This window comes from Zingiber officinale, chromosome 3A, assembly GCF_018446385.1.
Source record: "Zingiber officinale cultivar Zhangliang chromosome 3A, Zo_v1.1, whole genome shotgun sequence".
NCBI lineage: Eukaryota > Viridiplantae > Streptophyta > Magnoliopsida > Zingiberales > Zingiberaceae > Zingiber > Zingiber officinale.
The window spans coordinates 142,735,876-142,755,033 of NC_055990.1; the positions used below are offsets into that span (position 1 = coordinate 142,735,876).

Genomic DNA, 19,158 nt, shown 5'->3' on the forward strand with positions numbered 1-19,158 from the left:
ATTAATACTTATGATAATGATAAAATCTTAAAAATAAAGAATCAAGGTCCGAGCATCAAACTTAAACTTCATTAATACATGATTGTTGTTATGGTATGAAAATCTAATATTGCAAAAATATATCGATGTAATTAATTTAACTAAATCTCTATAAGTGATTTGTTTATTAAAATTTAATATTAATTTTGATAATTATTTATTTCTTCTATCTTTATTTTCCTTTTATATCTTCATTATATTTTATTGTATTAAATATGCTAATATTCTCTTACCATTGTACACATAAGAATCAATAAAATCAAACATAATTGAATTTAAAAACATTTCATCAAAATCATTAACGGCAAGATATTTTCTCAAATAATTTAAAGCAATGATAACATTTGTGAAATTTAAATTTAGAATAAGATGAAACAATTATAAGATTATGGTAAAGTTTGTAGTATAACAATGTCCAAGCTGAAAACGCTACTTTAAAACCTTTTTTCATTCACATTATATTAGATATTGATTAACATAAAATTATTTTTTCTACTGTATTCTCATGTATTGCAAAATCACCACATAATTTTTTTATTCTCCCCAGGAAGTAAACCAAAACTATTCAAATTGAATTACAAAATGTATAAAACTACAAACAGTACCTCAAAGAGCAAGAATTACACAGTTCTTTTCAGTTGATTGGATAATTATTTATAGTAATGAGATTCCCAAATCATCCTTCTTCAAAATGATATTACAGTAACCAAAACAAGCTCAATTGGATAAAGAGAAGAATGATATTAAAGTAACCAAAACAAGCTCAATTGGTCAAAGAGAAGAATGATATTACAGAACCCAAAACAAACTCAATTGGTTAAAGAGAAGAATGATATTACAGTAACCAAAACAAGCTCAATTGGTCAAAGAGAAGAATGATATTACAGAACCCAAAACAAGCTCAATTGGTTAAAGAGAAGAATGATATTACAGAAACCAAAACAAGCTCAATAGGTTAAAGAGATATGCAAGTTTTGGAGGGATTTTAGTTTTAGTATCCCAAGTCATTTTTTCAAAAGCTTCAACACATCACCCACCAGGTGCAATGAACCTGTGACAAGAACCTGCAAAAGTGAAGGGAAAAAAAAAGAATTTGAGAAATGTTTTCTCTCAGAATAAACAAAATCATGTTTTCAAATTCAAATAAGTTAAGCAAATCTTTTCCAGCATTCACCATATTCTTTTCATAAATCTCTTAGATTGTTTACATCTGTTAAGAGATATTCTTAGGAATGAAAATAGTCCATTTTACTCCATTCTATGAATCTTTTTATGGAATACATATTCTTGTTCCATTCTCTGTTATTTCAGTTAACCGAACTTTAAAAACTATGTGCTGGACTTTACCTGAAGCGAAAGCGTGGGATTTTCCTTCACGTAGTCTCTCAAACATTTTATAGCCAATGGCAAGGATGGTATTACAGCGCTGCAAGAAAGATCGTTTAAAACATCACCACACTTTTCCATGGCCTCTCGAGTATGAAATTCATGAACTAGTGATTTATCGAGTTGCTGCTTGCTGGATCCATTTCCGTTGACAAAATCTGACAAGATGTAGAAAAGCAATACAAGATAAAGACACGTTGATTAACAATGCAAGATGGAATCTGAGAATCTGTGCTTGCATATTATTATTTGTACAAGATACGATCATACAACATAAAATTTGACCAAAAATGAAATGAAAAGACCACCTAATTATGTTTATTGTAGTCTTGTTCCACTTTATATGAGTAATTTGATTGGATAACCAAAAAGATGAAACTGTGATTAAGGTTTAACATCTCAGACTGGTAGTGTTCGGGCCAGCATGCAGTGTATTATTTATACAGTATCACCCTAGGTATAAATTGACAACCTAGATGGTCAGATTAGGATGTCTTAAGATTATATGTTGCCTTAGAGTGAGAATATTAATTAAATCCAGATTAAGTCAAATATGAATGAAATAACACAATGGTCGCCTCGATATCTCTACTATCTTGTGAGGTCGGAGGTATGTGATGTTTTTTCAGGCAAAGACCAACATGTGAACCACATAATTCCAAATGGTCTGTGTTTGTACTGCTTGAATTACCATTCCCTAGGATTAGTGTGAACAATTCAGGACTTCCCTGCCAGTAACCCTTCAGGCATAAAAATATGTTATAATGGACGACAATAGAAATTGAAGATAAACTAGACGCTAAAAATGCAAGGGAGATGTGAAATTATTGTCCAAAACTTAGAAGACTGACGCACAATTTATACTGGATTAGTATCAGTACCATACCACAATCTCAAATTAGAAGAATATAGAAGAAACAAGAGAATTGTGGTCTCATTTAATCCACACTCTATTCAACTTAAGTTTATAAACGGCCACTAATTTTGGAGGTAAGATCTATAAATAGGGATGTTAGTGACTGAGTAGACAGTTGTGTACTAATCCATACTAGTTTTGGCACTATAAGATGCATGATGTATAGATGACTAGTGTCGGTATCATGCCAAGATTGCAAATCTTTGTTAAATCTAATCAATTTACGATTGGTTTTTAGATTATATCTGATATCTGAAAATGTAATGGTGATTACACAGTTTGATTGACATATGGCTAAATTTTCACACAATAAATATAATAAAAATAAAGAAAAGGTGGACTTTCACCTTTTTCATGGATCAGTTTCTCCCATGTTCTCTGAAGGATGAACTGCCATGATAAATTTGCAGGGGAATCGGGTATCACAATGGATGACCCAGAATCAACTCTATGATACACTGACATGCTAGGTACAAATATGACTTTCGAGAAATGAACACCTGAAACAATATGTTAAAAGAGAATCAGGAATGAGGAGAAAATCCTCAAGTGGTACTCTTCCAAATAAATATGTGATTACAAACATTAAAGAATCAAATAGAAAGAACACTATGGATGGTACAATTATATACACATCATTTTATAATTCAAAGATTGGACCATGATCTATCAAAGCCAATTAACTTTGGTAAGCACACATATTCACAAACACTTTGGGTAATGTTTCCTGTAATATTCTACCTCAGATTAGAAAACTAACCTATTAACTTTGGTAAGTATTGAATGAACAAACCAAAATGCCTGAGCTCAAGCTAATATTGGCGACTCATTAGATAATAAGCAACCTTATTAGTCCATGACTCTTGATGTGGGACTAACACAAATATCATAATCTTCCCCTAAATTTCCACAAGAACTTAATTCAAACTCAGTAAGTATATAAGAGGTCCAATGGGACGGACACCAGTCTCCACATGGGACTAACACCAATATCATAGTTCCAACATGGGTCTTCAAAATACAAAAGGCAATAAATATATGACTGTTATTCAACTAGCATCCGCGATAATGTTATGTGAATACCACCAACCATGAAAAATATTAAAAAAAAGAAGTCTTATGAGTGGAAATTAATATCCCGCCAAAGATTATAACTTATGAGCGTCAAGAACAGGAACAACGTCAGCTCAGATAACAAGAAGACAAATTTGATAAAAAGAAAATTTATCCTTTTTTCTTGCATTGCATGGTTGATACCATTTGAAGCACAAATGTTGATAAGCGGAGGAAGAAGAAGCTGAGGATCTCTCTTTTCCATGCAGTTAAACAAAAGAACCTGCAAAAACCGAACCAAATGCACCAAAATGCAAAACTTGCAACATATCCATCTCAATAGAAATAAGAGGATAACTATCATATGTATAATCAATGACATTCACCTTCATTGTTGATCTCGTAAATTCATTAGAATGCTTGTTATTATGGAAACTGCTAATCACATGATCATTCATAACTTTAGTCAATGAACGCTCGGGTTCCTTGACAGTATTTGAGAACCACCTTGCACAAACTTCCATGCTTTCTGGACTATGTGCACCATCCAAATAAAAGACAAGATCACCAGAATTTTGATTTTTCTCAATAAAAGTTTGAGCTCGTCCACCAAGACTAGTAGTGGAAAGACCTCTGAGAAATGCTTCTGGCAGTTCTTCTATTGGGTAACCCTAGTGAAAAATTTGATAAACCATCCAACAGATTTCTATATCTTATCAGCAAAATCACAATAATATCTGAAACATAATTGATTCTCAAGGTGTAGAATTCGATCTTGCCAATATACTTTAAGAAATCAACATGAACCATGTCAATGACCACAGCAAAGACCATTCCTCATGGAATTTTTTTTTTCTCCTGATGAGAAAAATATATCACATCAGAGTATTCATCTGCTGAATCCTTTCCGATGTGTTGGCAACAGAACTCAGATATGTAATGGATATCAAATTTTACTACTCATAATTCACTAATTGAGCTCACCTGAGGAACAAGTTCTCCATGCCCGGTTCTCTGAAGCCAATTTATGCATAGTGCTACAGCAAGACCAGCATTTATGAATTGGTGATCTCCAGCTAATCCAAGTGTTAATCCTCTCATCATTTTTGGATGAAGGGGTGGAACAATTGTTAGAGGAATCTGTACCGATGAGCGCTAGATCAGTCTTTTCTCCATGGAAAATGTATAGACACAAATGGAAACAAAACTGCACACTGCTCTCTGATGCAATAAGACGTAAAGATTTACTACAATCATGTGACTTTAATCTGATAACATTTGCTTCAGCCTAGAATTTTTACACTTTTCAATTGAGTATGATTTTCCAAATGAATTATGTCTGAAAATTACCATCAACTCACTTGCCCTTTCCTCAAGTGCTAACTTTGCATCCGGATGTTGAAGTACTGTGAATGCAGGAACATTGGGCTTCATGTGGAAGATAATGTTTTAGCAAACTCTTGAAAAGATAAATGTAATAGAATTATAAGTGCACAACTGGTGAATATTATAATCTATTTGAAAATACTATCCTTTGACCAATTTCATATAGTAAATAGACGAACTGTTACCTTGAATATCCCAGATTTTGAAGTAGCAATTTTCCCAATTGTATCACCTACATAGGAGTAATGGAGAAGATTATTAGGGTTAGATTCCCATGATGGCTCCATGGCCCCCTTATATCTATTTTCATTATTCATCAATGTAAAATTAGACTTAGGACCTTTGATATTTGATATTTACAATGAGGTAATATTTACAATTAGATCCCTGATAATAGGAAAAGAAAAACTTCCAACAAAACAATGAAAAACATAAGAAACTCAACAATGGTTTATATTGATTGTAGCATTGATGGCACAAAAATATAGAAGATTCATGTCATGATAAATGAGTTCATCAGTAGGTGAACAAACTGTCCAAAACAATTTTGGTGACTAACATACATCTGTTGAATTTGCTTCAGTAATCACTTGGTTGCTTTTCAGTACCCATTGAATTTGTTTTAGTCATAGATACCAATATTGAAAAAAAAAGATATGAGGGATATTTGTGGTCATTAGAGTCATGAGTGTCCACCCACCATGAATCCACAGATTTTGTCAGAAATGCACTAAATTGTCTTAAAACTAGAATCAGCAAAAATAAATTGATTTGTTGGTAAAAACCAACAAAGAGACTGAGCAAGAAACTAAGGCGAGGGGATCTGAATACAGAAAACTGAGTTTCTAAATGTTCCCACACGTCAAACCTAATCTTTAGAATCAAAAGGGAACAGAAAGAATGTGGCATTGGACTAATTGAGTCGTCATGGACAAATCCTTACCAATTGTCAATACGACATGTGTGTATCAGTCAAACTGAAAAGGTGAGAACCAAACCAAATTTTTTGAAATGACACATATCATGTACTTAAAAAGCAACATGGTATTTCAATTTTGTTTTCAGGCACAACACAAGTTTTTCCGAATGATATAATTGAACCAAGCAGATGAGTCAAAACTAGCGTATCAAATCCCAAGCCGTGTTGGTTGGCATGGGTACAATCCATTCTGCTGGCTGACCAGCAAGCAAGACTTCCAACACCTCAGTACACCAAAGGATGGGTTCTTTTGAGTTCCCACTTAGCTAACTGTAAGAAAATAGATGTTGGTGACATGACTTTTCCTTGTTCTGGTCATAGCAAGTTATCTTGTGCCAAACATGATGACTGATATGACAACAATGGACTGACAAATGAGAACATATTTAATGATACAGACAATTTATCCTGAATAAACTAGCCAATTTTGACATATCAATCAATATAACCCCTGTACATAGTGATGGCAACTATCCCATCAGTTCCCATTCTTCTTGGATGGACATGAATCCAAAAGCATTTATCATTTTTGACTAAATTTGTCTTTAAGAAATCCTTTTTTTAGTGTATTGACAATATAGAGTTAATTACAAAATCAAGACAAATAAACTTCTCTCAAGGATGCATAAGGATGCATGTACCAATGAGCTAGCAACGAAAATGCTTCGTGTGAGATAAAAATGTACCTAAGATCTCCATGTGATCCATTCCAATTGAGGTTATTCCGCAGACAACAGGCTCCTGAACCTAAAATTATAGTTAAGTAGCTCAATGTTCAGAATAGATGAGAAGTTTAAAATGTCCATGAACAGAAATTAAGGTTGATGTAGTATCATATTAAGAAAGTATTCCAGGGGATCATTAGCAAATGTTCATAGAAAAACTTCACAAGTAAATGGAGAAATATGTTTAATGCCTGTCAAAGTGAACATTATTCTCGTAATAAAATTTCCAAGAAATCCTAACTTAATACTAAATATATTATTTGTTTCTCAACTAATTCTAATCACGTGAAAATTGAAGTTTTAACTGTCACAGAAATCATAATGTACAGCCGTACAGGTCAAGCTTATATAAACATTAAAGGTCAGGAATAAAAGTCTTGCAAGATGAATATGCAAAGGGTATGATTAAACAAAAATAACAAAAATAATATGGAAAAATACCACGTTTGTGGAGTCTAATCTTCCCCCAAGCCCTACTTCAATAACTGCAACATCAACCTGCACTCCAACAGGTTCAGAAATAAATGAAGAAAAGAAGTAAATTATTGTATAAAAAAATGAAATATTCTATCCAGTCATGTAATACATATTGCTCACTGAAGGACATGTTTACTAACAATTACCAAACAGTTGGAAGAAGTAATTTTTTTCTTGAAAAGATTGGAAAATATAATAATCTTATTGCCTATGTAAGATTAATCTATCTTGTGCATAGTTAGCCCAAAAGGAAATGAAACATGCTGACCTTTTCTGAGACAAATATCTTAAATGCCAGCACTGTCAAGAACTGAAATAATGGAGGCATAGGCAAATTCTGATCTACATTCTCCTACAAAAAAAAATAACCTTTGATAAGCATCTTTTACTGATTCAATTCAGTAGTTGTATACATGATTTCCATTTACCATAAGGATGACGAAATATCCATCTCAAATAATGGTCCTTTGAGTCAAAAGTACAGGATCAGCAGTCTATGTAACTATTCTCAGGATAATATATGATAAGTTAAATGATCATATATGATAAGAAAGATTCTCACTTTTGTATGATTCTACATCGCACCCACAAGGTTCCACCATCAAGAAAATGTTGAGAATTAATTTTTTATCCATGAATATAAATATTCAATGCATTTGTGTTTCTACCCTTTGAAGCTTTCTTTCTTGTGACCTCTACATCACACCCAGAAATTCCTTTGATGTGTATAAAACTGAATGAATGAAGATGCCCTTACGTATATAGAGGTTGTATCAACAATTCATGGCACCCAAAACTGAAAAGTAGATAGGTATTGGACAGATTTGTTAGTGCAATCTTGCTCCAGATATTATTTACTTTTGATGTTTGGTTAAATAAGTTTAAGTTAGACAATGTTGGTGATCTAACATAAATGTTGAGAAAGCAGGTACAAAGGAAAGCACAGGTATGGCAAGGAAAGTCCAAGAAGATAGTCTTGGCAATGAAGTCACAGAGTGTGGCTCTTGGTGAAGTCCAGGGGTCTCTTGGCAAAAGAAGACTTAACATGACGGAGTCAAGGAAGCACTAAGGCAAGCGCAAGGATGAGGAGTCGTGGGCTCGGAAGTATCTTAAGGACGCAAGGTGATGGAAGATGCTTGTGTTGGTGTAGGTTGTACTAATAATCTAGTTTTGATGTATGACAATAGGTTAAAATTAGATGTGTTGTTTGTCTAACTACTTTCCCCGGTGTAGGAATTGAGAACCTGACACCGTGCTGAAATCTAGTTAGGTCTACGAGACCGAATAGCTGGTGCAAAGTCTAGATAGGTCAACAGGCTGACCTGATATCTGGCAGGAAGTTCGTTGGACAACCGGCAGAAGTCCACTTGGGTCTGCAGACCTGACAATTGGCATGAAGACCTGGTAGGTCAAGAGTCTAGTGAAACCGATTGCAAGTTGGTAAGGTAAGTCACTAGAGAAGAGTGAGTCGGTGAGGATGTGTCCCAGTTAAGGGACAATAAGCGTTGGTCTAGTTTAGGACCATTTCGGATCCCTAAACTGAGACCTTGACTAGATCCTGATCTCGGGGAGACAAGGTCTAATTACTACTCAGTATTATTGTGTCAGCACTTGTCTTGCAGGTTATTATTTAGTTTATTGGACTAACACAAATTATTGAAGGCACCTTCAATCACTGAAGGCGTCTTGGAACTGTTCATAGAAGGCGCCTTTAGTGCTTTGAAGGCGCCTTCCGCGAGATAAATTTTGGACCTCGTCGCAGATAAGGCACGGCGAAGTCGGGATAGAGTTTGTCACATTGAAGGCGCCTTCAATGGGTATGGAATGCGCCTTCCACACCCTTTATAAGGGGGACTCGACCAAGCTTCAAGATATAACACTCATATGATCATCTGCGCTTCCGATTGGACTTCCGAACGCTCCGGCTTCCTGCTACAACTCTGCTGCAACGCTGCCATGCTCATCTACTGCTAAGAAGCCGCCCAAACACCGAGCTCGAGCCAACCAACTTCGGAAAAAGTGTTTAGTAACTTTAAATTCTATACTTAAGTTTTGCAAAAGGACAAGTGTAGTGTATTACACTTGTTCCGACTTTCTCTGTACTCGATTTCCTCTTCTGGCGGTTCCGGAAGAGGTATTTTAGTGAATTACCCATCGATAGGTCAGTGAGACCTGAGTCTTGGAGTAGGAGTCGTCGAAGGCTCCAAAGCAAGTAAACCGACCGTGTTTGATTCTGAGTTCTTACTTGTGTTTTTTTTTTGTGTCTTCCGCTGCATATACTTTACTTTTCAAAATCGAAAAGAACGAGTTTTTCAAAACCACGTGATTCACCCCCCTTTCATGTGTGACTCGATCCAACAAGTGGTATCAGAGCAGGTACCGCTCTGATTTAGTACAACCACTAATCAGGCAAGGGGGTGATCTTGTTTGCTTTTAATACTTGTTTTTCGTTTTTTTTTAGCTTTTCGATAAAATCCAAATTGGTATAATTACCTCTTTGGATAAATTTTTTGTTGCAAACTACTCTGATTTGGTGCAACACCAATCGAGCCTTAATACCTTTATTTTTCTCCTACACTGCTAATCCAAAACCTAGTCTTGGGATTTCTTTTCTTTTTCCTCTTTTGTGTGCAAGGTTCATGGCCCAAAACGAGGGATAAAACACCGTTCATCCTCCCCTCTTTAACGGTGACGATTTCCCGTACAAGAAAAAACGGATGGAGGTGCACCTGAAGATAGACTTCGACCAATGGTTCAGCGTCACCAAAAGATACAAGACTCCAGTCGACCACAGCACCGGAATTCCAATGGACCAAGAAAATTGGAATTTGGAGATGAAGAAAAAGGCCCAAATTGACTTCAAGGCCCTCAACACAATCCAATGTGGGCTAACAAAGGAAGACCAAAACCATGTCGACCTGCGGGACCGAACAGCTTGAAGGTATAAGTCTAAGCTAAGGGGTTGTTTCAAGTATGAAAGATCATGCTTGAAGGTATGCACTCTCACATTAAGAGGTATCAGTCGACTGGTACTCACACCAATCAACTGATACTTGATCCTAAAACGAACAGAGAGTTGCGGCTGACTACCAGTCGACTGATGCAAGTACCAATCAACTGGTATAATGTCGTTGGACTGATGACACGCCGAATTCCCGAAAATTTCGTAAAGAATAGTAGTTGTTACTTGCTACTAGTTGACTGATGCATACATCAGTCGACTAGTGATCGAGGTTTTCAGCCTCAAATATAAAAAGCTTGAGAGCTTGGAGAAAATATATCTATTGATGCAAAAACGTTGTTAAACTCTCCAAGTGATCTCCAAGCTTACACAACTCTAATCTCTTCCTCCTAAGCTCATCCTTCATCTTGTAAGAGGAAGAGATCATCTTGTAAAGGTGTCTCACCTTCGTACTTGATTTGAGAAGGAGAAGATCATAGTGAAACTTGATTGTATGTGTGTGCCTTGGATTATTCACCTCAAGGAGGTAGAGACCAAGTAAATCGAGTTAGCATTGCCTTCTCATTTCTTCGTTATTTCATTTCCATTGGTTTTGCTTCCGCTAAAAATTTGCAGGTAGAAATCAAAGAAAGGCTATTCACCTCCCTCTAGCCGGACGCAAAAGTCCTAACAAGATTTGTTGTAAGGCTGTCAGAACACATTTCCCAAATTCTATATTAGGAGGGAATCACATTGTAAGATCTTGTGAAACAGCTTCCAATCTGACCATTTCAGAATCATTTATCATATTTATCTCTTTAAAAAAATACTTTTCAAGTATCAAGATTCTTTGCTGGGTTAATAACACATTCCTTCTGATCCTTGAATAATACAGTAATCTAACAATAAATGAAGAAGACATGAACATTATTTTTCAAAATAAAAATAATATAAACATACCTTCAATATGTTCCAACAATCCCAGAAGTAATACAAAAATTTATCTTCTGAGATGTCTAACCTGCATAGTTACCTATAAGTCCCAATATAACAACAACAATCTGTATTAAGCGTAATTATTAAAAGAAAGTGGTAATCGTTGAGGCAAAATTGAGAATGCTATATTTATAAGCATATATATATATAGGTCGGAACTTTTGGATTGCAATCTTTCGATCAAACTTCTTGTGAAGCAGAAGGTCCTCTGTTTGATCCTACTGTCTGGTAATATAAAAGGATACTCCTCTGGTGATGTAGTACAAGTGTAGTAGTTTTTTACTAACAGGATTATCTTAGTTGTTGATTTAATACGAAGTAATGGTTTTTTTGCAGGTAGTTGCCTTTTTGAACAGCTGGGGTCTGAGGCCTATGCACCTAAAGGCCACATACCGTGTCTTATAGACTTATACTATGCTATCTTAATATATAAACTGAATTCCTCTCATCCTTCTCGTCCATCCCTCTCTCTCTCTCCTAACTTCCACTTTTTTATTCTACATGAAGTGGTATTGGAGCCAGCTGCTTTTTTGCATCTAGAGGATTACACAGCCTGCCATCTTTGAAACCACTGTCCTAGTCATAGTAAACTTTAGTTAGTCCAAATGGATGCCCTTGCCCACATTGGTGGATGGAACTGTTAGGGATATAATCATGGTTATGAGAAATAATATAACTCAAAATCATACAACAACCATAACAACAACCAAGCCTTTATCCCACCAAGTGGGGTCCGCTATATGGATCCTCCTATGACATTAGACTCAATCCCCTATTAAAACTCGAGTCTTCTTTGGTACCCCTCTTCCTCTATTAATGTATGTATTTGTTATAGTCTCACATCGCCTAATAACTCAAAATTCATATCACCAAAATTTAAAAGAACTGTGATAAAAGGAATGGACTAAGAAATGTTCGGGATATGATCATGGGATATACACAAAGATGTGAAATACTTATCATACATATACATCAAAATTTAAAAGAAAGGTGATGATATGAGTCAATACAATTTGACAAAAATCTTATTTTATAGTCCTAAAAAATGTATGTCAGAAATTCATTTCCCATCATATCGATACAAAATGACAATGAATGTGAAATCAATTGACTTAAAAGTTATGTCTTGTCAAAATCATCTCTCATTCCTCTCTTTTATAGCATAGTTGTCGTCTATGCCTTTCTCTCACAATTGTGTTAATATATTATTAAGATATATATTAAAATTAATAGTGGAGGCAATGATCTTTCTATTTCAAAAGTATTTTATGATAGCATCTCCTATTCCTCCATTTCAATTCTTGGTAAAGGGAAATAAATAATAATTTGTAAACAATATAAGATATTAACCTGTATATCTTTATCATGAATCAATATCAATTTACTTTACCTATAATATTATGTTGTTAAATAGAACATTTATTTTTCAATCTGAATTCACGATTCAAAAGTTTACCAAAATCATTCCCGATATGTTGACAATCTTGTTTGTTACAATTAAACCTAACCCATTAAATTGAACATAATGAAATGTAAATTAAACCCAAGACATTATAAAAGGAGAAAGAACCCATGAATCTTTTGTAACACGATCCAAAAGGAATAGGAGAAGATGGCATCTCTACAATGATGCATAACAAATTTAATTATGCGAAGAAGATGTAACTGCTGAATCAGTGAGGAAGATGTAACCAAGAGTCAAGAGCATTCAACTAAAAGAAGAAATCTTGTCTCATGTAGAATCAAAGTCAATGATTGGGGAAAGTCGATAGTGACTATGAAGAATTCTTGTCATGGCAAAATTGCCTTCTCTGTTAATTTAGCATTATCTTCATCTCCCTCTTCCTCTCTTTAATTGTGTCACCCATTAAGACTCATGCTTGATGATGAGAAGGAACTCAATGGTGACTTTTTCCTATAAGTAGCCAACCATGAAATGATTGATTGCAGATTTTTTCATTTCTTAAGAAAATGAAATAAAAATATTTAATAAATTTTAGTAAATGTGCTATAGTCATCTTTTTCAGAATGAATATCATGCTCCATTTATCATTTATTATGCAATAAGACATAATATTACATTTATTTTACATATTTGAGGACATGAAAATCATTCCGTGTATGGTATGAATCTATATTAGCTTATTTTACAATTTCTTTCCTAAACCTTCATAGTTAGATATGATTGACAATTTAAAAATTCCTTAAAATGATTAATTACAAGAAGAAAAATCTGACAACCTTATTTCTTGTAGCTTAAGTTTAATCAACTGGTTTTAATCACTTATTTAAGTATTGAGAAAGCCTCCCTAGCTTTTTCTCCCTAATTCTTTTACACTGAATCACAATGATAGTACCCATCTACTCTTATTCCTATTTCTTCCTTTTATGATAGGTAACAGTCTCACAACACTACTTGTGCTCCAACCCATCCTAGGATGATCATCGAAAAAATAGTGCAAGAGAAAATTGATCTTCAACAATCTTAGAGGAATAGATCCATTATGTTGACAGCTTATCAAAACTGCTCAGGGATGGAACAATTTATGATTGTTTATCCTTTGATAACCTTTTTTTATTTTCCTTTGTGTGGTTTGTTAACATTCCACTTATTGAACAACTTCAACAAGCCATTATCAGTCCCATCTATTTGGAACCAGCTACATGGATTTTATCCTTCTATAACTCTGTCCAAGTTTATATCACTAGAAATATTTCCATCTCTTAATATGCAATCATGAAGATAAAGATACTACCTAATAAATATATTTGGCAGGGGCATCCCCCTCCAATTACAATAAAAAGAAAGATCAAAACAATATGTGAGTCCATTTACCCATTAATTCGAAATCTTTCTCTCACATCCATAAGATGAGGAGATGTGAAAAGTCCTGTTCGAAAACCACATTCGCGTAAAATAGCTTCAGAAAATGTGCAAGTTGAGCCCTGGAATTTTCAATCAATAAGAAAAGAACAACTTGTACCATTTCATTGAAAAATCAATCAAGTTAAACATACTTACAAGAGATGATAAGCAACTTGTTGAGTAACAGGAAATACAAATTAAACAATTTTATTAGGATGCTATGACATGGTAACATATCTTGAAAAGATAAAGGAAACATCATATTACTCTTTACTAGTCCTTTTTTTTGTGCTTTAGCTATTTTTTCGGTCACTTGATCATATTATGTGTGCAGGAACTGTTCAATTTTGTTGCTTTGACATTAAAGAAATTTGTCCAAAGAGAAGAAAATGGTGTTGATCAAATTTCAGATAATACAAAAGATCTTGGGTTTACATTTTCTTTCCCTGTGAAACAATTGTCTGTTTCTTCTGGTCTTCTTATTAAGTGGACTAAAGGGTTCTCCGTCAAAGATGATGTAAGTTTTTCTGAACTTATTAATGTCTCATTGTTGTCACCAAATTCTTGTGATTAGGCTATTTATTTGTTTTCAAGTATACTTCTTTCTGTGTTAAAGTAAATCTAAAGATGAACAAGTGTCTTGTTAGATAATGATATTAGATGCTCAACACAATGTGGAAATTGCTATAGATAGTGTTTCTCCTTGGAGTTAAGGTACATGCATCCATGAATAATAACAGAGAAGCAGAATAATGTTTAGTTTGAGGTTTTAAAGAGGCAAGTTCTAAAAATTCAAATATTGTTAACACTCGACTTAAATTCACAGTAAGCCTTGCTATTTTCCAAAGGGCGAGTTGGTGCAATAGTAAGGTTGACCATTGCAACTTAGAAGACCAAGGTTCAAGTCAAGCAAACAACTTTTCTATTCAAGGGTAAGCCTACACACATTGACTACTCCTATACCCAATCTTGGCAGAACCAGATTCTCTGCTTTGTCCTCGTCACTTTCTAGATTTTATCATGCATCTGTGATAATTAAGAACCCCCCCAAATTTTCAGTTGCTGTGATCATTTGTCCAAGTGTATTAAGATTGTATTGTTTGCTTGTATATTATGGTTATTCAGTCTGTTTTTTATTTCATTGTGCATCTGAAGTAACTTCCTGCTCACTATTTCCTTCAATGCATGATTTCATGTTTCTGTTTCTGTAATGCAGGAAAACTACTCTTTTACCAAATGTAAAGTGTTATTGCTAATTAGATGTGATAGTTACACTTAGTGAGTATAGGTGCTTAAGGAATGGTACATCATTGTCCATATCTGGTATGATTACAAATTTTAAACGGACTGAGAAGTTCTTGATTGGTAGAATGCAGTCAAAAATTTTGTGATTTGGCTAAACTAAGATTAACTCTGGGTTTAGGTTGGAAGGGATGTTGCACAATGTTTAAATGAAGCCATGTTAAAAGTTGGGCTGAACATGCACGTTGCAGCATTGGTATATTCTTAACCTTCTTGTTCCCAGCTTGAATATTTACTGGATTGTATGTACAATTGTAGCCAATATATTACAATTCATAAAACTCATTTTTGTAAATATTTCAAAGACTAGATAAACTGGAGTTGCTTTTGATAGTAGATATATCCATATTCATTTCAATGCATTCTTTGAGTTAATAAATAAAAGAATGTGTGCATATAATCTCCTGATGTTGTATTTGCCTTACACCAAAATTCTCAGAAGAGTTTACATGTATGTTCCTTCATGTAGAATAAACATTGTCCTTACGATGGACATATCTTATTAAGAGTGTTCAAATATTCATCGTGTATGTAACTTGCTGCAACATTTGTTTTTAGATGCTGTGAGGTTGTAAGTTACCATTTTATGTTGGCAGGGTAACTGACTTTCTAAAATCCTCACTCAGCACATGGGTTGGTTAAATGGAAGCGAAACCATGTCACTCCCTCTCCAATTGCATCATCATATTAGTGGGATGAAATGAAGAGAGATAAATCATCTGCCCTTTCTAATCAATAAATCACACCATATATTCAATTCTTATGACTTGCACAGAGTCTGTTAGTCTCCCTAGCTAGCTTTATGTTGTAGCATGAAAACTATTTGATCTTTTTTCCCACTATCTTCAAACAGTCTTTTCGGTTTGCCTATGGACAGCAGAATGTAATTTATTAGGACAGGCAAGATGACTATTTATACATTTTGTAAATTGAAATGTCTATTTTGCGTACAAGTTCGGATGTAGATAATTATTATGTTCTAAATTGAGATGGAGTGTCCCAGAGTCATTAGAATTGTAGTTAATGTTATGTAAGTTCTGAATTTGAATTTCAGGATTAAATTGAATCATCTGATATTCAATTTTTGCTGTTAAGAGCGATTCTTAACTTAGAATTTTTATCAATTTTATATGTGACTTGGAATTTATGCTGTTACCTCGAATTTGATATCCACAATTTTAAGTCCACAAATATATCTCCAATATATACATGCATGCATGCATGTATGTATGTATGTATGTATGTATGATACAGACTTCACTTATAATAGCTTGATGGGCAACATTATCAATTTTATATCAAATTCAGAAAGATTATGTTTATGGAAGATCATAAAATTACATTTGTTATATGTTTTGTAACTTGCTGTGTTAGTTATTTTGTTATCAACATAACTAAGGAGTCATATCTTATTGGTTTGTCTTGTTCATTTCCTTTATCTTTACAGTGGAGCAGTCAAGCTCTTCTATTCAAGCAATTTGAAACAATCGTACTTCGGTCTAAGCAGGTGAATGACACTGTTGGCACACCAGCTCTCTGCCATTATGCAGATGAGGACACTGTCGCTGCAGTGATAATCGGAACAGGAACCAATGCTTGCTATCTTGAAAGGACTGATGCAATCATTAAGTGTCAAGGCCTTCTAACAAACTCTGGTGTCATGGTATCTTTCATTGGTTTATTCAAATCATGACATTTTGAGCTTATTTTCTTATGCTGCACGCCACAATGTCAAATCTGATTATAAATCTTTATTTCAAAAATATTGCATTGACTAGGTTGTCAACATGGAGTGGGGAAATTTTTGGTCATCACATCTACCAAAACTTCTCCTATGACATCTCTCTTGATAATGAGAGCTCTAATCCCAATGACCAGGCAAGATTTTGTGCTTTATCATGTATGTACACTTTGAACTTGACTGAGAAGCATTTGATATTGTTTTTGTGATATAGGGTTTTGAGAAAATGATCTCGGGGATGTACTTGGGCGAAATTGTTAGAAGAGTGCTTCACAGGATTGCAGAGGAGTCCGAAATTTTTTCAGATGCTGCACAAAGTTTATCAGCGCCCTTTGTCTTAAGGTATGAGATTGTTGAAACTGTTGGGGATTGCCCCTTCAACTTTTGTGTACTGAATTCTATCTGACAAGCATTTTAGTGATGCTAGCAAAAAACTAAGTATCGATTCTTTGATTGTTGTTTTTTATCTATCATTATCCATCATGGCAGTTGTTTGACATCTCTTTAATGGATCTTTAGTTACTTTCTTTTATGTTTCCTTGATATTTACCCTGTGCAGTGTGGATTTGTTCTGGTGCATTACTTCTTCGGATATAATGTGAATTGCTCTTAGTTATCAGTTTCTTAGCCAGAAAAGTTAGATTATACTCTCAGATTTTTTGTTTTGACCCTTGGATATGGATTGCGTAATGGGATGATTTACGGGCTGATCGGCAAAATCATTCTTTGTTTTCTTGTTTTTACGGCCTTTACGACCTATGGTTGTAAGGAGAATTTTGGCTTGCTCACGGTCCATAACATTCTAACACCTGAATTCTTAAACCATTCATCAAAGTTTATCTAGTAATAGGGGGATCTTTCTGGTATGATTTTATTTTTTTTAACTTTTTTTTGTTATTTTCTCAATTAATTGGACTTTGTAGGCCTGTTGTTGACATGACATAGGTACCATTAAGAAAAATAAGGTCGAGTGAGTGGCTTCATCTGTGAGAGTAATAATGAGAAGCTCCAAATTAAGCTTACCTACCTTAGGTTGGGCTTCGAGTGGTTTCGTTACATGGGGAGGAAGGAGATTTTGAATCTCAATGGTGACGCTTGAGGTGGTGGAGTTGACTGCCCGCATTACTAGGAAAGTTAAATGATCGTGCCTAGGAGGGGAAAGTCGGGGAACATTAAGAGGAAGAGGACTAGCAATTAGAGTGATAAAAGCTGGATTTTATTATGAGTTATTAGTTAAAGTTACATCATTTGAGTTATTATTTTGGGTGAATGACTAATAGTATGATTTTTATGATAGGGTTGGATTAATAAAAAATTTTGTGGGTAGATGAATTTGAGAATTTGAAGACATTTATGGTAGAACATTTCATCTACATTTCATGGCAGATGAATTGTCCTTTTAATATTTTAGAAAAAAATGCTCATGTAAAGTGTCCTTTTGACGTTTTTAGAAAAATGAGCTCTTTGATGATTTAGAAAAAAAACGCTTTCATTAATTTTTTGCCATACACTTCTTGCTTGAATCCTTAATCAGTGACTTAAAAATCTTGCTTGTTTCTTATGATTACGTACTGGATTTTGCATATTAGTTTTGTATACCAATATTATCCTCTGATACACTTGCTCCTTTCAGGACGCCTCTAGTGGCCGCGATGCATGAGGATGATTCACCCGACTTGAGAGAAGTCGGAAGGATTCTGGAAGAACATCTGAAGGTAGACACCATCGCACTTAATTTTTTTTCCCCCCAGTAGGATAAACCATCATACTCGATAGTTCCCTTTCAAACCCATATAGGCCATTATTATTCACATCTTTATCCATTCTCCTGATGCGGCTTTCACCAGATGTATGGAGTTTCCAAGAATGCAAAACGGCTTATCGTTCATGTGTGCGATATCGTCACAAGACGAGCTGCCCGCTTAGCTGCAGCAGGCATAGTAGGCATATTGAAGAAGCTAGGACGTGATGGCAGCGGTGGGGTTGCAAGCGGAAGAACCAAGGGCAAGCCAAGGAGAACAGTGGTGGCGGTCGAAGGCGGCCTCTACACCAAGTACTCCATCTTCAGGGAGTACTTGAATGAAGCCGTGGGGGAGATTCTAGGGGAGGAGGTAGCCAGGTATGTGCTGCTGAGGTGTGTGGATGGATCAGGAATTGGAGCTGCACTCCTTGCTGCAACATATTTATCAGCAAATAGATAAAAAAAAAAAGGAAAAAAAAAAAAGAGAAAAAAAAGATTTTCTATAGAAATGTATCTTCTGTGTAAATTGTAAAGAAAATAGTTGATAATGTATATAAAATTATGTTGTGCAGTTTGTTACCCCATCTGAGTCTTCTAGTCTGATTTTATT

General features: G+C 34.7%; 1 protein-coding gene and 1 pseudogene across 3 annotated transcripts; one reads left to right on the forward strand and one right to left on the reverse strand.

The window, feature by feature from the left end:
- Positions 1–828: 828 nt before the first annotated feature.
- LOC122052607 (folylpolyglutamate synthase-like) lies at positions 829–13,868 on the reverse strand. 3 transcript variants are annotated; one of them, XM_042614211.1, is made up of 14 exons: positions 13,735–13,862; positions 10,863–10,923; positions 7,390–7,426; positions 7,230–7,313; positions 6,926–6,982; positions 6,446–6,506; positions 4,966–5,012; positions 4,745–4,822; positions 4,379–4,534; positions 3,781–4,065; positions 3,599–3,677; positions 2,689–2,841; positions 1,387–1,583; positions 829–1,103 (listed from the first exon to the last, which is right to left on the reverse strand). In XM_042614211.1, the coding sequence occupies exons 3-14, from the start codon at positions 7,390–7,392 to the stop codon at positions 1,044–1,046; spliced, it is 1,260 nt and encodes a 419-aa protein (XP_042470145.1). In that variant the 5' UTR covers positions 7,393–7,426; positions 10,863–10,923; positions 13,735–13,862; the 3' UTR covers positions 829–1,043. The 3 variants fall into 3 exon arrangements, with proteins under 3 accessions (XP_042470145.1, XP_042470143.1, XP_042470144.1); XM_042614209.1 differs by lacking the exon at positions 7,390–7,426 and having other exon boundaries at positions 13,735–13,868; XM_042614210.1 differs by lacking the exon at positions 7,390–7,426 and having other exon boundaries at positions 10,863–10,918; positions 13,735–13,863.
- A 57-nt stretch (positions 13,869–13,925) lies between these two features.
- Positions 13,926–19,080, forward strand: LOC122050725 (annotated as a pseudogene).
- Positions 19,081–19,158: the final 78 nt, after the last annotated feature.

What these genes read in the sequence shown, in the direction of transcription:
- LOC122052607 (XM_042614209.1), bottom strand. Translation starts at nt 13,766, where the DNA reads ATGGATGTGAGAGAAAGATTTCGAATTAATGG. An exon ending in GAAAGATTTCGAATTAATGG is followed by an intron (nt 10,924 to 13,734) that starts GTAAATGGACTC and finishes GTAACTATGCAG; the next exon opens with GTTAGACATCTCAGAAGATA. An exon ending in GATTAGACTCCACAAACGTG is followed by an intron (nt 6,507 to 6,925) that starts GTATTTTTCCAT and finishes CTATAATTTTAG; the next exon opens with GTTCAGGAGCCTGTTGTCTG.